Genomic DNA, 17,137 nt, shown 5'->3' with positions numbered 1-17,137 from the left:
TTCATGAGCCAGACGAAGAAGCCAATACCATTTATCCAAGATCTCTCATGTCCATATGCAACACAGAAATCAGACATAATAAGCAAAAATCTCCAATATATAGGACAGAAACAGGAACAAAATAGACAATGCAAAAATGGTCTTTACAAATCCAAATGTAACTTAAACGTTTTTTTGTCCCGAATAATGGTCCTCAACAAGAGTAATTCTGCTTGCTTTTGGCTCTTTCTTCTTTTACAGGAGGAGCAATTAACCCAAACTGCTGGCAATGGTACAAATATCAACTATATTCAGACACACAATTCCTTTTTTCCAATAAGACACGGAGAAAATTGAATCTGGGAAGGCAAAAAATTACTAAGGGGAGCTGCAACATGTACTGCCGTCAGAGGAAACCTCCATCGGTCCATTTGGAATCTATATTTCCAGCATGAACAGCAGCATGTTTATTGTTGGATGCACTCTGGTAGTGATTATCAAATCCATCATCCTGACCATCATCCCATCCAGCCCAGTCATCGTTCTTGTTGTTGGATGCTGCTGCCCCCTTTGTAGGATTTACTTTGCTCTTGTCTTCATTGTCCCAATCATCCCACGACCCAGAGCTGACAAAATTAGTGTTCCTTCCAGAGGAGTGGGCTCCTCCAGAAGCATTCCATCCTTTAGAATCCTGATTAAAGTCCTGATAATAGCCATTCTTTTCGCTTTCACCTCGTTGCCAGCTATCATTCTTCCAGGTTGGACTTTCCTTGGTATATTCCTCTACCTTCTGTGAAGCCATGGCCAAGACTCCTTTCATGATACCCCAACTCTTTTGTCCAATCTCACTTGTTTTTGCCGTGACAACATTGACCGTTTCATTGACCTTGGTATCATATCCACCTTCTTTCACCTGTAAGAATAAGGATTGGCACACGCATCTCAACGGTCATTTAACTACACTGCTCTTTTTTTCTAAACAACATACCAGAGATGAAATGTAGACTATATGATTGATAAAAAATGAAAAAGAACAAATACAAATAAGTAAAACTGAAGAGCAGGCTTTTATCAAGCACGTAAACAACTTCAGAGAGAGATAGCTCCAGCTCAGACGGAAAAAAGCCAATTGATGCATTCAACAGCAATTCTCATGTCTATGGAATACACAGTAAATTTTATAGACTCCAACGCATAGAGAAGGGACTTATATACCAAATAATATATCTCTAGCAGAATAGAAGTTAACTCTGGTTCAACTAAAACACATGATACCGAATGGTATTATATCCATCGAACAGTAACTCTTTTCTACTACAGAGATGTATCTTAGGAACTATAGGGACCCCATTGGTCTAAATAATTCCATGGAAGTGTACCCTTTCTTTAACTAATGCAAGTGAACCATTATCCCAGACAATTTATGGAAAATAAACAGAACCAAAAGAGAACATCATATATTTAAAGGGCTGAACTGATCCAAACAGGTATCAGATGTTACAAATTTTTATAAGCACCACATAAGGTGTGTAACAATGGTATGGCAGAGAAATGCAGAAACACTGGTGAGACTGCAGAGGCAAGGACTTTGTTTATGATATAGTCCCTAGGGGTGGCAATTGGGTAGGTCGGGTGAAGTTTGGGCGGGTCATAATGGGTTAAGACAACAATTGGGTCAAGACCCAACCCAACACAAATTAGTTTGGGTCAAAACAGGTTAGGTAATAGGTTATATAACGGGTCAAAACCCAAACCCAACCCAATTTTTACTAAGCTTAATTGTTTTATTTGTTCTTTTAAACTATTTTAGTATCTAAATAAATTATTATTTTTCTTTATTATGGCCATATATAACATATCAAATTGGAAAAAAAAAATTAAAAATATTTCAACAAGATTTCTCATAACTCAATACGGGTTACATAAACCCAATTTTTAATGGATTGAAATGGGTTGGCTAATGAATGGGCGGGTTAGTAACCAACCTAAACTTAAACGGGTTGGGTTGGGTTTGATTTTGTCACCTCTAATAGTCCCCAAGATTGTCATTTCTTTACTTCCTGTTCAGATGATATAGAGAACGTCACTCAAAACCCAGTTTACATGAAAAATTAGCAGAAGACTACATGAATCTCTGTGGGAGGTGTCTTTAACCCTAGAACTAATAAATAGAGTAAAATATTTACATGGTTTCTGACTAAGACTAAAAATCTGACACCTCGCTCAGCAACCATTTTGGAGATAAAAATTAAAGGAAATTCCTAGTGGATATTCACTCACAAAGACCAGCTAAATCGGCATTAGCTTACGACTCACTACGTGAACCAGCATACTAAGAGCAACACAAATAAGTGAAGTTAAACAATAAGCTGAACCTTTTTTACTAACTCACTAACAAGATAGTGGAAAGGGCAGCCCGGTGTACTAAAACTCCTGCTATGCGCAGGTCCGGGGAAGGGCCCAACCATAAAGGTCTATTGTACGCAGCCTTACCTTGCATTTCTACCAGAGACTGTTTCCAAGGCTTGAACCCGTGACCTCCTGGTCACATGGCAGCAACTTTACCTGTTACTCCAACGCTCCCATTGACCTCCTGGTTACTGACAAGATAGTGGAAGACGGGCAAATATGTCCTACAGCGATTGCTAAAGCTCTTAAAAATTTCTTTAACGACTTCAAATTGCATTTGGACATACTAATTAAGCAATTTATAAGTTCACATATTTGAGCATCACAAAGCTAATCGGCTCAACGCCTGGATAAAGGTAGTTGATTGTAGTGAGTACACGGCCAACATAAAGATTGTCTAAGGACTTGAATTGTGCAAATTGAATAGAAAGGAAAGGATACATATAGGAAAAGCCCAACTAAATTGTTGATTGAGTTGTATTTGGTTGATTGACAGAATTTTGGGTCGAAGCTTTAGTTGCTCATCTGGTTTTTATGTAATAGTACCCCCAAAAACCTATTGTTTGTCAATAGCAGTGGCATCCACACCAGCTTGCGTGCATTTAACATGGTACCCACCAACACAAGTACCGAAAAACTGTCTCCACCAACATTCAGGTAGATGGGAAGAAATCCCCTACTCTCTTTGTCTCAATATATGCGAAATCTTTCAAATTTCGAGAGTCAAAACAATTTTTTCTTTGGCCGTGATCTTTTTATATGTCTTAAAAATATTTTGAATTGTTTATTGTGAATTATCGTACTTTTTATGTAGTTTCCAAATATATAAATTTTATTTACAAAAAATTAATGATTCTAGGTCCCGAATTCATGAACCAAAATTAAGAGAGTTGACTCTACAAATTCGAACTGTCACATAAATGGGATAGAGGGGGTAATTTTTTTGTCTCAGATTTGAACTCCGGTCTTCACCCTAGGGTGCTACCTCAAATGGTTATTCTTAAAGATCTCCAAATTGGATCCAAAGAGCTTTCTTTAGGATACTTTCTTCTTTTCATTAATTGTACTCTTCTCTTTTAGCACCACTCATTGCAAATCAAGATTCAAAATTGAAAACCTCAAAGTATGCCACAAGGATCCTCACGTATCCTATGCTGGGATCCTTTTCACATCCCTTGAACAACCCTATGAGGCCGTTTGGATTTGCTTATAAGCTGTTTTCAGCCTTTTTTGAGTGTTTGGCTGACCAACTTAAAGTCATTTTGTGCTTAAAATAAGCCCCAATAAATAGTTGGATTTATTTGGATGAACTTATTTTAAGCAGTTTATAAGTTGAAAACAGCTTATAAGTCAAAAAAGTTTGAATGCACCTACTTTTTTTAAAAACTTATAAGCAGTTTTCAACTTATAAGCTGCTTAAAATAAGTCAATCCAAATAGGCTATATATTCTTTAAGTATAACCCTGATGTTCGGGCAAATTTGTATGCATCTCGACTATATTGTCGAGTACTACCACCACCCACCAACTCAGGTAATAGTAATCACCAAAGCTTAGGTAGATGGAAAAACCACTTGAAGCAAAACACTACCTTAACCACACTGAAGAACATCCCTTTCCCATTCCCTCCCCCGCCCGCCCGCTAAAGAAAGATCATATGTGTCATAACTTTGAAATCATCCATTACTCATAAATTTGATATTGATTGAATCTTGTCCCTTTTTAAAAGAAATTAAAATCCCAGAAATTTGTCACTCTACCAACTAGTTTGCAGCTTTTTTCTGCTTCTATGTCTTATTCTTAAAGTGTATAATAGAACTTTTAGGAGAAAATTAGTTGCAATTTGGACTTTACCTTCTAAAAAGAATGAATTGCAATGCTAATGAACAAAACTTGTTCTTGGAGACTTTCTCCTTATTGTATCCACTATATGTACTATTTGCTCTCTCTATAGCATTTGGTCATTTCTAATCTGGTATAATATTATTTTTGTATAATCGCACATCCATCTCAACATTTGCATGTTACCACAGTATTATCCTCCTCCCCACCTCCCCCACACAAAAAAATTAATATTCTAGAACTAATCATCGGGATATGATAAGTCTTACAAGTATTGCTAGAAAATACACCTCAAAGATTAAAACATAGCATCAAACTCACCTAAGAGCCTGTTCGGATTTGATTAAAAGTGGGTCAAATCAAAAAAGTGTTTGGCAAATAAAAAAAGTGTTTAAAATAAGTTAAAATTTACAAAAAGAAGTCCAAAGTTGACCCCTCTACTTTTTTCTTTTTTACTTAAAAGTCATTTTTGGCTTAAAATCATTTTTTAGGCCAATCCAAACGGGCTCTAAGTCCTATCAATTAAGTGAAAACCTCATAATATTAGAAGGCTCATCTATAAAAGACAACCAAAATATTAGGTGAAGCCATCAACTAATGATAATTAATAGCTTTAACAAGCACGATAAATAGAATTTTGGCACAACCATCTATCCAGTTAAACACAAGTATACTAACAATAGAAGATTTGCAATAAGCATTTGCACCATTTCAACACTTAGGATATCGTTTAAACACTTATTGTCAGGTGTGACACTGATATGTGACTTTAAGTGTATATAGATGCATCCCTTTTTAGCAAATAAATACTGCTATTTCAACCTACAAAAGCAATAACTTATTAAAAAAACTAAGACTACATGGATAACCCATTGTCCATTTTGGATTACCTTAGTTACTCCATTTTCTACTCTTCTTCTAATAATGGTTACATCAAACAGAGCTCTTTGTAGAATCCCCCACTTCTCTAGTGCTCTTGGTATACTTCCCCACACTTTCGAAACGTTACCTGATAAATAGACTTGGGCCTCATTTATTTGCACTTAATGGATGTCTTAATCATAATTATTCAGATCCCAGTCATTAAGTTTGTTTTTACCAGTCAGAATCTAAGTCATTCAAAACTTAATCATTAAGTGCAATTGTTTTTTATAAATTTACAACTACTTAATGGGTCTAAATGACTAAGATCTATAACAAAGAACTAACCATTAAAATGTGAATTTAAGGGCTTCCACAAAGATAACATGCAGTTCATCACTACTTCATCCATTTTCACTGCTAATTGCCGCTGCTCATCATCATCAACAATCACCACCTACAACCACCATCATCAGCCACAACCACCGCCAATCACGTAAGTTAATTGTCACCACCATTAGCCATCATTTACAATCATCACAACACAATCTCCACAACCAGCCACCACTATATATCGCCAACCACCACCGTCATCATTTACCATCACCATTAGCTTGATATATTGTCTACCACAATTATTAGTTATCACCACAGACTACCACGATCAACAACCACGTTAATCACTATTGTCACCCAATGTCACCACTAGCTAGTAGCTACTACCCAGAACCACCACCATCACCCAAGATAATCCCCAACCAAGACCCACAATAAAAGACTACCGTCGCTAGCCATCATCGCTTTCAACAATCAAATATTTTAAAAAAAATGTTGTCGCATTAGATTAAGTTTTTAGAATTTATATTTATTAATTTAAATAAAGACAAGTTTTGTGCATTCAATTGTTGAGAAAACAAACCATCTTAATTATATAGTATTCAGATCTTAATACAACATCTTAACATCCAAAAATGCATTCAAATTCAGACATCTTAATATTAATGAAAATAAATGAGGCCTTAAAGAACTATCTCTCAACTCTTAAGAATCAAGAGATATCCCCTTCATCGAAAGAGAATCAAGATATATCTCTCCTACAGAGTTGGGAATTGGAAATATCATAAACTTAGGAGGTGTATTCTTTAGAACACATGTAACATTAAAGTAGGCGAGTAGAAAAACTTTAATTTTGGAAAGAGACTCCTTCAAAGACAATTTCCTACCATTTTTAGAATAATAAATAATCATAATGCCATTGGATAAAATTATTGGTCTACTAAGGATGAAGCTTTCCCCTTAGATGGGGATGCAACGATTAGGAAATGGAGGAAATGAACCGTTTTCTGCATATGATAGATAGCTTCCAAGGACAGCAATTAGTAGCAGATAAGATAGTATGGAAAGAACACAAAGATGGCCTTCTCTGATTAAAGTCTAATTACAAAGTATTGTCACAAAGTAGACTACAAGAACAAGTATAGCCATGGAAATTGATATAGAGAAAGTGAGTAACAAAGCACCTTATAAAGTAAAGTTGGCTAAGTGGCAAGAGAGGCTTGCTTGACCCGAAAAAATAAATCAAGAGATATCTCGAGAATTAAAAACAGCCAGTGTATCTAAAGTAGAACACAATTACATAACCATTAATTTTGAATCCAGAAGTCAAATCAAAATACCTTAGTAGTCAATTCCTTTGTCCCCACTTGAACCACACTTGCAGCTGACTGTGCTGCCGTTGCAGCTATCATAGATAACCTACCAAATCCCTACACAAACCACATCGCAACTCTATCAGCTATAAGTAAGTAGACATAATATAGCGCAGCAGAACAGGTACAATCAGTTCATTCTTATATGTATTATATTATTATTATTATAATAATAATAATAATAATAATATTTCCTACGTCCTAATATATACAGCATTCTTTTCCATATATCTCAAAATGTTTGACAAATTTTATACTACTTTGGAATTCAAACTCATTAACTACTCACATTTTTAACTTTGATCAGATGTTTATAACCCAGATTACTTTTCAACTATCACTAATATAATATATAAGTTCACATATAACTTCTGTCCAATCAAATCACATAATGTAAAATGTAAGGGAAGGCGAACAACCTGAGTAACAGCAGAAAAAACATCCCCTTGCTGATTCATGTTATTCCTGGGCATTGGGGCAGGACTTGATCCAAAACCCACATACTTCCCTCCTTGAGAGGGCGGAAGCCCATCAGGCCGGGACTCATTCTCTGCCATCTTCCTTGCAAAAAAGTTATCTTTGTTTGCCGCTGACGCCTCATACTGCTCCTTCGTGATATCAGCAGTCGACCTCGACCTAGCTGGTGCACCACCACTACTACCACCACTCCTAAAATCCCCGACCGTCTGATTTCTCCGAATATCTTTAGTATTACTACCACTAAACCCTCCATCATCATTATTATCCCAACTATCCCATTCACCATTCCTACTGCTGCCGCCGCTGCTCAATGGTGGTCTACTACTATTATTACTTGCTGATCCCCTCAGGACTTCCTTAACAACTGGTGGATCCCTCCAGGGTTTTCCCTCAGCTAAGGATTGGATCCTGTCACGATAAACAGTAGCAGCTTTTGTATTGTATTTGGTAACAATATCGGTTTCCTTCGGAATACCATATTGTAACACGAACTTGTTGAAATTCTCGTTACCACCGAGCTCCATTTTCCGGATCTGGATCTCGGACCATGAATCCATAGTAACAGATCGGACAAACGAGATATGTACACCGAGCCCCCGATGCTTACCGGAGCATTCCAAGCACATGAAAACGCCATAAGAAACTGAAGCCCATTGAGGATTCTTCTGAGAACAATCGACGCAGATCTTGTTGCCGGACTGGGCTTGGAGATCTCGGAGCCTCCGTGATGCCGCCATTTGACACGGATCCGATTCGGGAGTGACTCGGAATCGGATCTGTGAAGAGATCGAAGAATCGAAATTGGGCTCAAAAAGACGAGAATTGATCGGCCGGAGAAATTGGGGGTTAGAAATAAGGAGAAGAAAGGCCGACACCGAAAAGGGGTGAGTTGGATATCGGCTGGATTACAAGTAGACCTTTTTTTAGTAGTTTACTTTACAAATAATTTTATTTTATTTTTTCCCACATGGAAACATGGGTTAATTATTCGAGACACATGTTTAGAAATGAGCTTAGAAGAGATGAAGATGATGAGATGGATGTTTAAGAGTTATCATAAGGGATAATATTAAAAATAAAATTATTCGAATCAAGGTGGAGTGATTACGTGGAGAATAAAATGTAGGAAGTAAGACTAAAATGATTCAAATATTTGAATAAGAAATCTGTGAATACCTTGGCAAGGAAGTGAAAGGTCAGTCATCGAGGACTTGAGGAGGTGGTAGAGGTAGGTTTATAAGTATTGAGGTGAGATGATTAGGCAGGAGATGAGACATCTTCAATTCATCAAGGATATGATCCTTGATAAGACGGTGTAGAGGTTGAGAATTAAGATAGTAGGTTGGTAAGTAATCGAGTGTTTTGCTTATCATTTCCCAAAGTATTAGTTGTAGTTATTTATTTTCATATTATTAGATTTTAATTTTTATTGGTTGTTTTCCTACCTACGTTGTAAAATTTTACTGGTTTATTGTTGTTATATTGGTTGTTTCCCTAACCTTGATCTTTTGTTTTGAAGGTGAAATTATTTCACAAAATAGACAAGAGGATAGAGAAAAATAACTACATAACCACTAGTAATAGTCATTGGAGGAGGAGCAATGGCAGAGCCAAAAAATTTAATTAGATAGTTAAAAATACGAAGAAATAAACACACACAAAAAAAGCTGAAACAGATGCAAAACATACTATAATAGTTACATAAACATAAATTTATAATTTTGTTTTTTCCCACATGGTTAACCATTTGGGGCAAGGTGATGGTCAATCAATAAATCTCATGTCCAGAAGATGAGCGTAGACGAGATGAGAATGGTGAGAAAAATGTGTGGTGTTACCACGAGGGATAAAATTAGAAATAAAATTATTCGGGCTAGGATGGGAATGGCTCCCATGGAGGATGGCATGACAAAAATAAGGTTGAGATAGTTCACACATTTGAATAGAAAATGTGTGGATGTCTCCATAAGGAGTTAGAGGTTGGTCGTCGAGGGCTTGAGGAATAGTATAGATAGACCTAAGAAGTACTAGGTGAAGTGATTAAGTTGGATATGATGCATCTTCAGTTCGCTGAAGATATAATCCTTAAAAAAATGATGTGGAGGTTGAGAATTAAAATAGTAGGCTAGTAGATAGTCAAGTGTTTGCTTTTTTAGTCCCAGAGTATTAGTTGTAGTCGTGTATTTTCATATTCTTAGATTTTATTTTTATTAATTATTTTTCTAACTTTGATTATTGTATTTCGAGATGATAAGCTTTTATTTTAAAGGTGAAATTGTTTCACAAAAATAGAAAAGAAGATAGAGAAATATAACCACATAATCACAAGTAATAGTCATGGAGGAGGGGCAATGGTAAAGTAAGAATTTTTATTTAGGGAGTTAAAAATATGAAGAAATAAATACAAAAATAAGTTAAAAAAGGTCCAATATTTGCTATAATAGTTATATCAAAATAAATTAACAATGTATAAACATAATAATTTTTCATCAAAGGGGTTCAGATAAAATCATATGTTATTTCTAGCTCCGCCCCCACGGAGGAGCTACCGATTCGGAGAAAATTTAAAGCCAAAATATGAGGCACGTGAATCCATGGGTTTTCATAAACTTGGATATATATATATATATATATATATATATATATATATATATATATATATATATATTAATGAGTATAATATTAATTGTTGACATTCATACTACAAAAATGTTAAATAGTGCACTTGATTTAATATTGAATTATTACCTTGACTAGGGAACAATTCCCACTCAATACGCTCTTATTCTACAAATTTTAGATTCGCTTCTACCACCTACACTTTCTTTACTAGATATTCAAATTTTATAATCATAATGGATATTAATTATACACCTTATATACATTGGTATATAGATTGAATGATGTGTATATATAGTGTATAATCACGAAACTTCTGCCACACACTCCACTCATAAATGAAAACAAATCTTAAAAGTTTACTACCTCTATTCCATTTTAAATGTGGTTTTACCCTAACAGTAAAAATACGTTTCATTTTGAATTATTTCTTTTGAAATCTATTCATGTCCTTATAAATGATTTTATATAATTTTGTTAAAATGCTTCTCAACAGTTATATTTCAAATTATATAATACCTTTTAACTAGAGTTGTAAAGTTTTTGACAGTTAAAAAAATTATGTAATACCTTTATTGCACTATAATGTATCCAATATTTATTCTGTACATTTTGTTTCAGTTGTAATAATTTAAATTTAATATTAGATGTTCACCATATGTTTATGTATATATTTAGTAGGTGATGAACTTTAAAAGTTACAAGGCTAATAACTCTCAAGGATAAAATAGAAAAGAATAATGTTATTTATATATTAGTTTTGTAAAATAACAAATATTAAGAAATATTTATTTTTAATAAAGCCGATATAACTGTGGCAAAATTTGTCGGGTTCTAAAATTCACCCCCTCCTTTTTCAATTTTTTTATGTTTTATTTTCTCCTCATTATTTACCAAAAATTAAATGGTTTATATTTGATTTTTTTTACAAAACGTGTAGCTAATTGATAGCTAGTTTTTTCGCTTTGTGAAAAGGCTCAAAGCACCGTCTCTCTCCTACGCGGTCTCCGTCGTCGACCAGCTGTCTCCGCCGTCTGCCATCTCTCTCGGCTTTCGACCGTCCACACAGGTGTTTATGTCATTGCGTATTTATATTAAATTATAATCAGTTCTCAAGCTATTTGATTTTTGAAAGTGAAAAGACTCAGTGCGTTTAATCAATTTCGACCTGTGTTATTTGCTGAGTTTCTTCAATTTCTGATCAAAAGCTCAACTCCTTTGATATCCCAACAAAGATTATAGGTTGACTGCAAATTTTAGGTTGAAATTAGGTTTATTGCTTTGGTATTAATTGCACCAAACCAAATATTGGCTTGGACAGTTCTGGGAGCATATTTACTAATTCCCCTGTTATGAAAGACACTCTTCAAAACCTCCTATAGACTAGGCTGGGATCTTATCCATTTGTAGATGGAACTTCGATAGCAACTAGGTCTACAGGGAAGTTATGAGCATTACGTTCATGCATAACTTCCATACCAAGGTTAGCATGGTTGATGATGAAGAATCCTCATGTCAATGAACTGCTATTCAATTTTAAGCTGGTAAAAGTACAACAAAAACATAGCTGGTGAAATTCCACAAGTGAGGTCGGGAGAGGATAGAGTGTATGCATATCTTACTATTACCTCGTGGAGGTAGAGATGTTGTTTCCGAAAGATAGTCGGCTCAAGTGCAACAATTTCACGTTTAGTAGAAACTGAAAACAAGCTATGAGTGGTATGATGTGTGACAAAACTTAAAGAGGCTTATGGCTTTGTATATAGGTATAGTTTTGTGACAAGCTAGATAAAATTAATGAGCAGCCAAAACCAACACAACAAACGTTGCAGAGGTAATATGTCAATCAACTGTATTAGGGTCTTTTTTTGGTTTAAAGTCTTACATTTTTTATTTTTTTTTAATGATCGTGGTGTCGGGCCAGTTTTTGTGCACCTCGACTAATTCCACATGGGATACCTGTCACCTCCCACCAGCAACATGTATATAATAACTCTGTCCACCAAGTTTTAAATTTCTCTTTCCCATAAGCATGGATATTTTTTTAATAGGTAAATAATTTTATCTGTCATGGGAAAATCTCCCCTATTCAAGCAGTATACCTAAACATGAATAATTTTTATTCCAGACATAGTAAAATTCAATAAGGTAACAAGATTATGTATGTTCAGAACTTCCTGTAATTGTGTTACTGAAAAAATATGAATCTACAACTGCCACAACCTATAATATCTATACCTTCTTTTTTGAGTGAATGATCAAGAAAAACACATTCTAGAAAAGAAGATAATACATATATTTAGAGAAAGAATCTCCTCACTAAACAAGACATCTAAATATTTAACTAATATAATGCTAAAATTAGCTTCATTTAATGGTCTACTTAACTTATATGATTCTAGGTAAGGTTCTAGTTATTCTAAAGGGAAGAGGTTAAGCATCCTTTAAAATTCGTTAAAACGATTACCGGCCAAACTTAGGTTAATTAAAAAAGGGATGGAATAAAATTATTATTTGCAAGTATAACACACATATATATAAAAAGATATGTACTAAAATTGTATAAAAATAGTCTGTATCAAGTAAGTAATGTATATTATAGTCAACTATTCGTATGAAAATATGAGAAAGACAATATATACATATATATATATATATATATATATATATATATATATATATATATATATATATATTGTGCAATATTAAAAGAATTGCCCGTTATTAATACGAAAAAAAAATAAACGCTTTTACCATATAAAAAAAACCTTTTGTAATGGGTGGAAAAAAATACTTCTTTTATAAAAGAAAAAAAAGTATTCTCAAATAACATTTTTAAATTACAATATTAATGAGAGGATAAATTATGAAAAATATTTTAAAGGAAAAAGATTATTTAATATTGTCTAAAATGTGAACTAACTGATTAAATATTTAACTCAATTAAAAAAAATTTATGTAAGTATTTACGGCCTAAGTTTTGCCTAACGTCAATAATATACACAATAATAAATTAAAAATAATATTCGAACTTCATTAAATTCAAATAGCTACAACTTTGGGATGGGTACCTGTAAAGACACTTAGTAGAAGTATTAGTAAAGTATAAATAATAATAATAATAATAATATTAATAAATAAAATAAAATCCATCTTATAAACATGGGAGACCTTAGAAATCGACGGTAATTTCTTCATCGGCCATTTTTAACTTGTAAAAAATATAATATATAATGTAAATTTAAACTAAAAAAAAATTCTTTTAAAATAGGGAGGTTATTAGCCTCGAATCTACCCTCACTCTTCAAGAAGAGTCAAATGTAATAGAAAAAAAAATCGAAAATCCTTGTAAGAATTTTTTTTTCTTTCTTCCTCTGTTCATCCTTTTTCTTTTCTTTCTTCCTCTCTTTTTTTTTCTCTTCTTCTAATCTTTTTTTTGGTTCTCTTCTTCTCTTCCTTATATAGGAGTGAAAAGTTGAGAATTCTTTTGGGGTGAAAGAGTTTAGTGGGGTTTTTTTAGGGAAAAGAAAAGAAAAAGGAGAGGTTTTTTAGAAAAAGAGGTTTGCATGCATGGAAAAGATGAAAAAGAATCATCCTACTACCCTATATTTTTTTAATAGGTAAATAATTTTATCTGTCATGGGAAAATCTCCCCTATTCAAGCAGTATACCTAAACATGAATAATTTTTATTCCAGACATAGTAAAATTCAATAAGGTAACAAGATTATGTATGTTCAGAACTTCCTGTAATTGTGTTACTGAAAAAATATGAATCTACAACTGCCACAACCTATAATATCTATACCTTCTTTTTTGAGTGAATGATCAAGAAAAACACATTCTAGAAAAGAAGATAATACATATATTTAGAGAAAGAATCTCCTCACTAAACAAGACATCTAAATATTTAACTAATATAATGCTAAAATTAGCTTCATTTAATGGTCTACTTAACTTATATGATTCTAGGTAAGGTTCTAGTTATTCTAAAGGGAAGAGGTTAAGCATCCTTTAAAATTCGTTAAAACGATTACCGGCCAAACTTAGGTTAATTAAAAAAGGGATGGAATAAAATTATTATTTGCAAGTATAACACACATATATATAAAAAGATATGTACTAAAATTGTATAAAAATAGTCTGTATCAAGTAAGTAATGTATATTATAGTCAACTATTCGTATGAAAATATGAGAAAGACAATATATACATATATATATATATATATATATATATATATATATATATATATATATTGTGCAATATTAAAAGAATTGCCCGTTATTAATACGAAAAAAAAATAAACGCTTTTACCATATAAAAAAAACCTTTTGTAATGGGTGGAAAAAAATACTTCTTTTATAAAAGAAAAAAAAGTATTCTCAAATAACATTTTTAAATTACAATATTAATGAGAGGATAAATTATGAAAAATATTTTAAAGGAAAAAGATTATTTAATATTGTCTAAAATGTGAACTAACTGATTAAATATTTAACTCAATTAAAAAAAATTTATGTAAGTATTTACGGCCTAAGTTTTGCCTAACGTCAATAATATACACAATAATAAATTAAAAATAATATTCGAACTTCATTAAATTCAAATAGCTACAACTTTGGGATGGGTACCTGTAAAGACACTTAGTAGAAGTATTAGTAAAGTATAAATAATAATAATAATAATAATAATATTAATAAATAAAATAAAATCCATCTTATAAACATGGGAGACCTTAGAAATCGACGGTAATTTCTTCATCGGCCATTTTTAACTTGTAAAAAATATAATATATAATGTAAATTTAAACTAAAAAAAAATTCTTTTAAAATAGGGAGGTTATTAGCCTCGAATCTACCCTCGCTCTTCAAGAAGAGTCAAATGTAATAGAAAAAAAAATCGAAAATCCTTGTAAGAATTTTTTTTTCTTTCTTCCTCTGTTCATCCTTTTTCTTTTCTTTCTTCCTCTCTTTTTTTTTCTCTTCTTCTAATCTTTTTTTTGGTTCTCTTCTTCTCTTCCTTATATAGGAGTGAAAAGTTGAGAATTCTTTTGGGGTGAAAGAGTTTAGTGGGGTTTTTTTAGGGAAAAGAAAAGAAAAAGGAGAGGTTTTTTAGAAAAAGAGGTTTGCATGCATGCATAAGTTTAATTCAATTCATATGTGTCAACATTATGCATATACAACACCCCATCACGTGGCTTTCTCTAAATTAAACCCATCACCAACCATTCCAATTATTTACAACATATACATATTTTATCATCTATTTATGGTTGTTTTCTCATAATTCATAACATGTGAACATACATTAGTAATTCTATTTAGCCGAGGTTATAAATTTGAATTTGTTCTCCTAGTTTTGATAAAATTTGCTCGTAAAAGTTCATGTCTTTGACGAATCTCTTTCTCTGTGAAATACATTTCTATGGTTGATTTATGGAAGTCTGTTGTTTCCCAGTGGTACGTTTGAATGAGCTTTAATGAACATTCTATCTATTTGGTATTTAGCATTATATTTGAATTGGCTTCTCTGTCTCCTCTCCCATAATAAATCGTTTGAAACATGCTTTTGAAATCTCTCAAAATTTGCCAGTTTGGGGTTGTAATATTTTTGTTTGATTCAAAAATAATCATTAGTTAAGTTTACTGATTGAGTGAATTAACTGATCTTTGAAAATTTAAGAATATTTTTTTTTTCCTTTAGAGTATGGAAAGAATTTTTCTATACTAATTTGTGTGCTTTCTTTGCATGAACTCTTATGTCTGAGTACATTATGGACTTTATTTTTTCCTGTGCATTTTTGCATTGACCCATGAAGGTTTGAAACTTAAAATATCATTTGTATCGAGTCAATCTTATCAAGGAACCTAGTACACATTGAAGTAAGCCCGTAAACAGGTTTATGAAAGCAAATATACAATAATATACATGTCCGATACATGGAAAAGCGGATGATATGCACCTTGTATACATCCGTATACATGTTGATATACATGAAAATGTTCCACTGGCCCAAAAATGAGGCAGCCAAAAATAAGTTGGAAATTAGGACAGGTTCAAGATTAGGCTTATTAAGCTATAGTTTGAACTTGGGCAAAAGGCATAAATTTGTTATTTATTCTATTTAATTGCTTATTCTTGTGATTATATATTTGTTAACTTTAATCCTAATTTTAGATTAATCTATTCAAATTCCCTAAAAAGAGGAACGACTTTCTTTTATGTGGTTCATATGTTTAAAAGATTTTATCAATTCATTTTTTATTTGTTCAAATATTTTGGTCCATTTTTACTTGTTTTTAAAAAAAATTATATGTTTCAAATTATTATCTTTCTTTCTTAAAAAAAATTAATTCAAGAGTTTTTCTTACTTAATCATATTTTAGTCAAGTTTAAATTACTCTTAAATTATTTAGAATATTTTGAGTTTATTGCTTTTCTTCAAATTATTTTAATCGTTTTTTTACTTAGTCAAATTTCAATAAAGTTTACTCCCTTGTAAATTATTTTAAGTATTTTCAGTTAGTATATTTTTTTGCAATAATTTAAATGTATTTATTATTTAAATTAATACTTTCTCAAAAAGTTAGTCAAATAATTTTTTAAATTATTAGATAACCGTGCGTTAACGGCCACTTTGAATGTTTAACACCTTTTCAAAGTGGAAATAAGAACCTCGTACCTTTTTCTTTAAATTTTTAAAACTTAAATCTGTTAGGGTCTTTTATATTAAGTTTTCTTAATTTCTTTAAAAAATTAAGTGACGACTTTTCTTTTTCTAAAATTAATTTTTTCTCTATAAAGTTGAAATTAATTTTAAATCATTTATTTTCGACATAACATTCATAACAAATGAAATAATAATAATAATAATAATAATAGTAATAATAATAATAATAATAATAATAACTAATTAAAAAGGACAGATTTTTTAGAAAAAGGGGTTTGCATGTTTTAGGGGAAAGATGAAACATGGGGTAGTAGGATTGTTTTCTTTTTTTCATAACAAATGAAGTAATAATAATAATAGTAACTAATTATTTTATACTAATAAAATCTAGAAAGTTAAATGACTAGTCAAAAAATATTAAAATAACTAACTTATTTATTAAACCTAAATTTAAATAAAACATATGTATTTTTAAAACTTTTTTTTATTTTGAAATAATAAAAATAAAAATAAAATTTATACTAAAATGTGATTCTATTTTGTAGTTTTTTTTTAAATCCCCCTTTTC

At 32.0% G+C, this 17,137-nt stretch overlaps 1 protein-coding gene across 1 annotated transcript; it reads right to left on the bottom strand.

The window, feature by feature from the left end:
• Positions 1-8,200, bottom strand: LOC129882223 (probable ADP-ribosylation factor GTPase-activating protein AGD6). Its single transcript, XM_055956423.1, has 3 exons — positions 7,219-8,200; positions 6,767-6,856; positions 1-892 (listed from the first exon to the last, which is right to left on the bottom strand). The coding sequence occupies exons 1-3, from the start codon at positions 8,014-8,016 to the stop codon at positions 386-388; spliced, it is 1,395 nt and encodes a 464-aa protein (XP_055812398.1). The 5' UTR covers positions 8,017-8,200; the 3' UTR covers positions 1-385.
• Between the last annotated feature and the right edge of the window lie 8,937 nt (positions 8,201-17,137).

Source organism: Solanum dulcamara, chromosome 3 (assembly GCF_947179165.1).
Source record: "Solanum dulcamara chromosome 3, daSolDulc1.2, whole genome shotgun sequence".
NCBI classification, from domain to species: Eukaryota; Viridiplantae; Streptophyta; class Magnoliopsida; order Solanales; family Solanaceae; genus Solanum; species Solanum dulcamara.
The sequence above is the reverse complement of the archived record's forward strand: the minus strand, read 5'-3'. Positions and strand labels throughout refer to the sequence as shown.

Excerpts from the sequence above, each read along its gene's own strand:
- LOC129882223 (XM_055956423.1), bottom strand. The coding sequence starts at position 8,016 with ATGGCGGCATCACGGAGGCTCCGAGATCTCCAAGCCCAGTCCGGCAAC. Across the intron at positions 6,857-7,218 it reads TTTTTTCTGCTGTTACTCAG|GGATTTGGTAGGTTATCTAT; the intron begins GTTGTTCGCCTT and ends TGGTTTGTGTAG. Across the intron at positions 893-6,766 it reads CAAAGGAATTGACTACTAAG|GTGAAAGAAGGTGGATATGA; the intron begins GTATTTTGATTT and ends TTATTCTTACAG.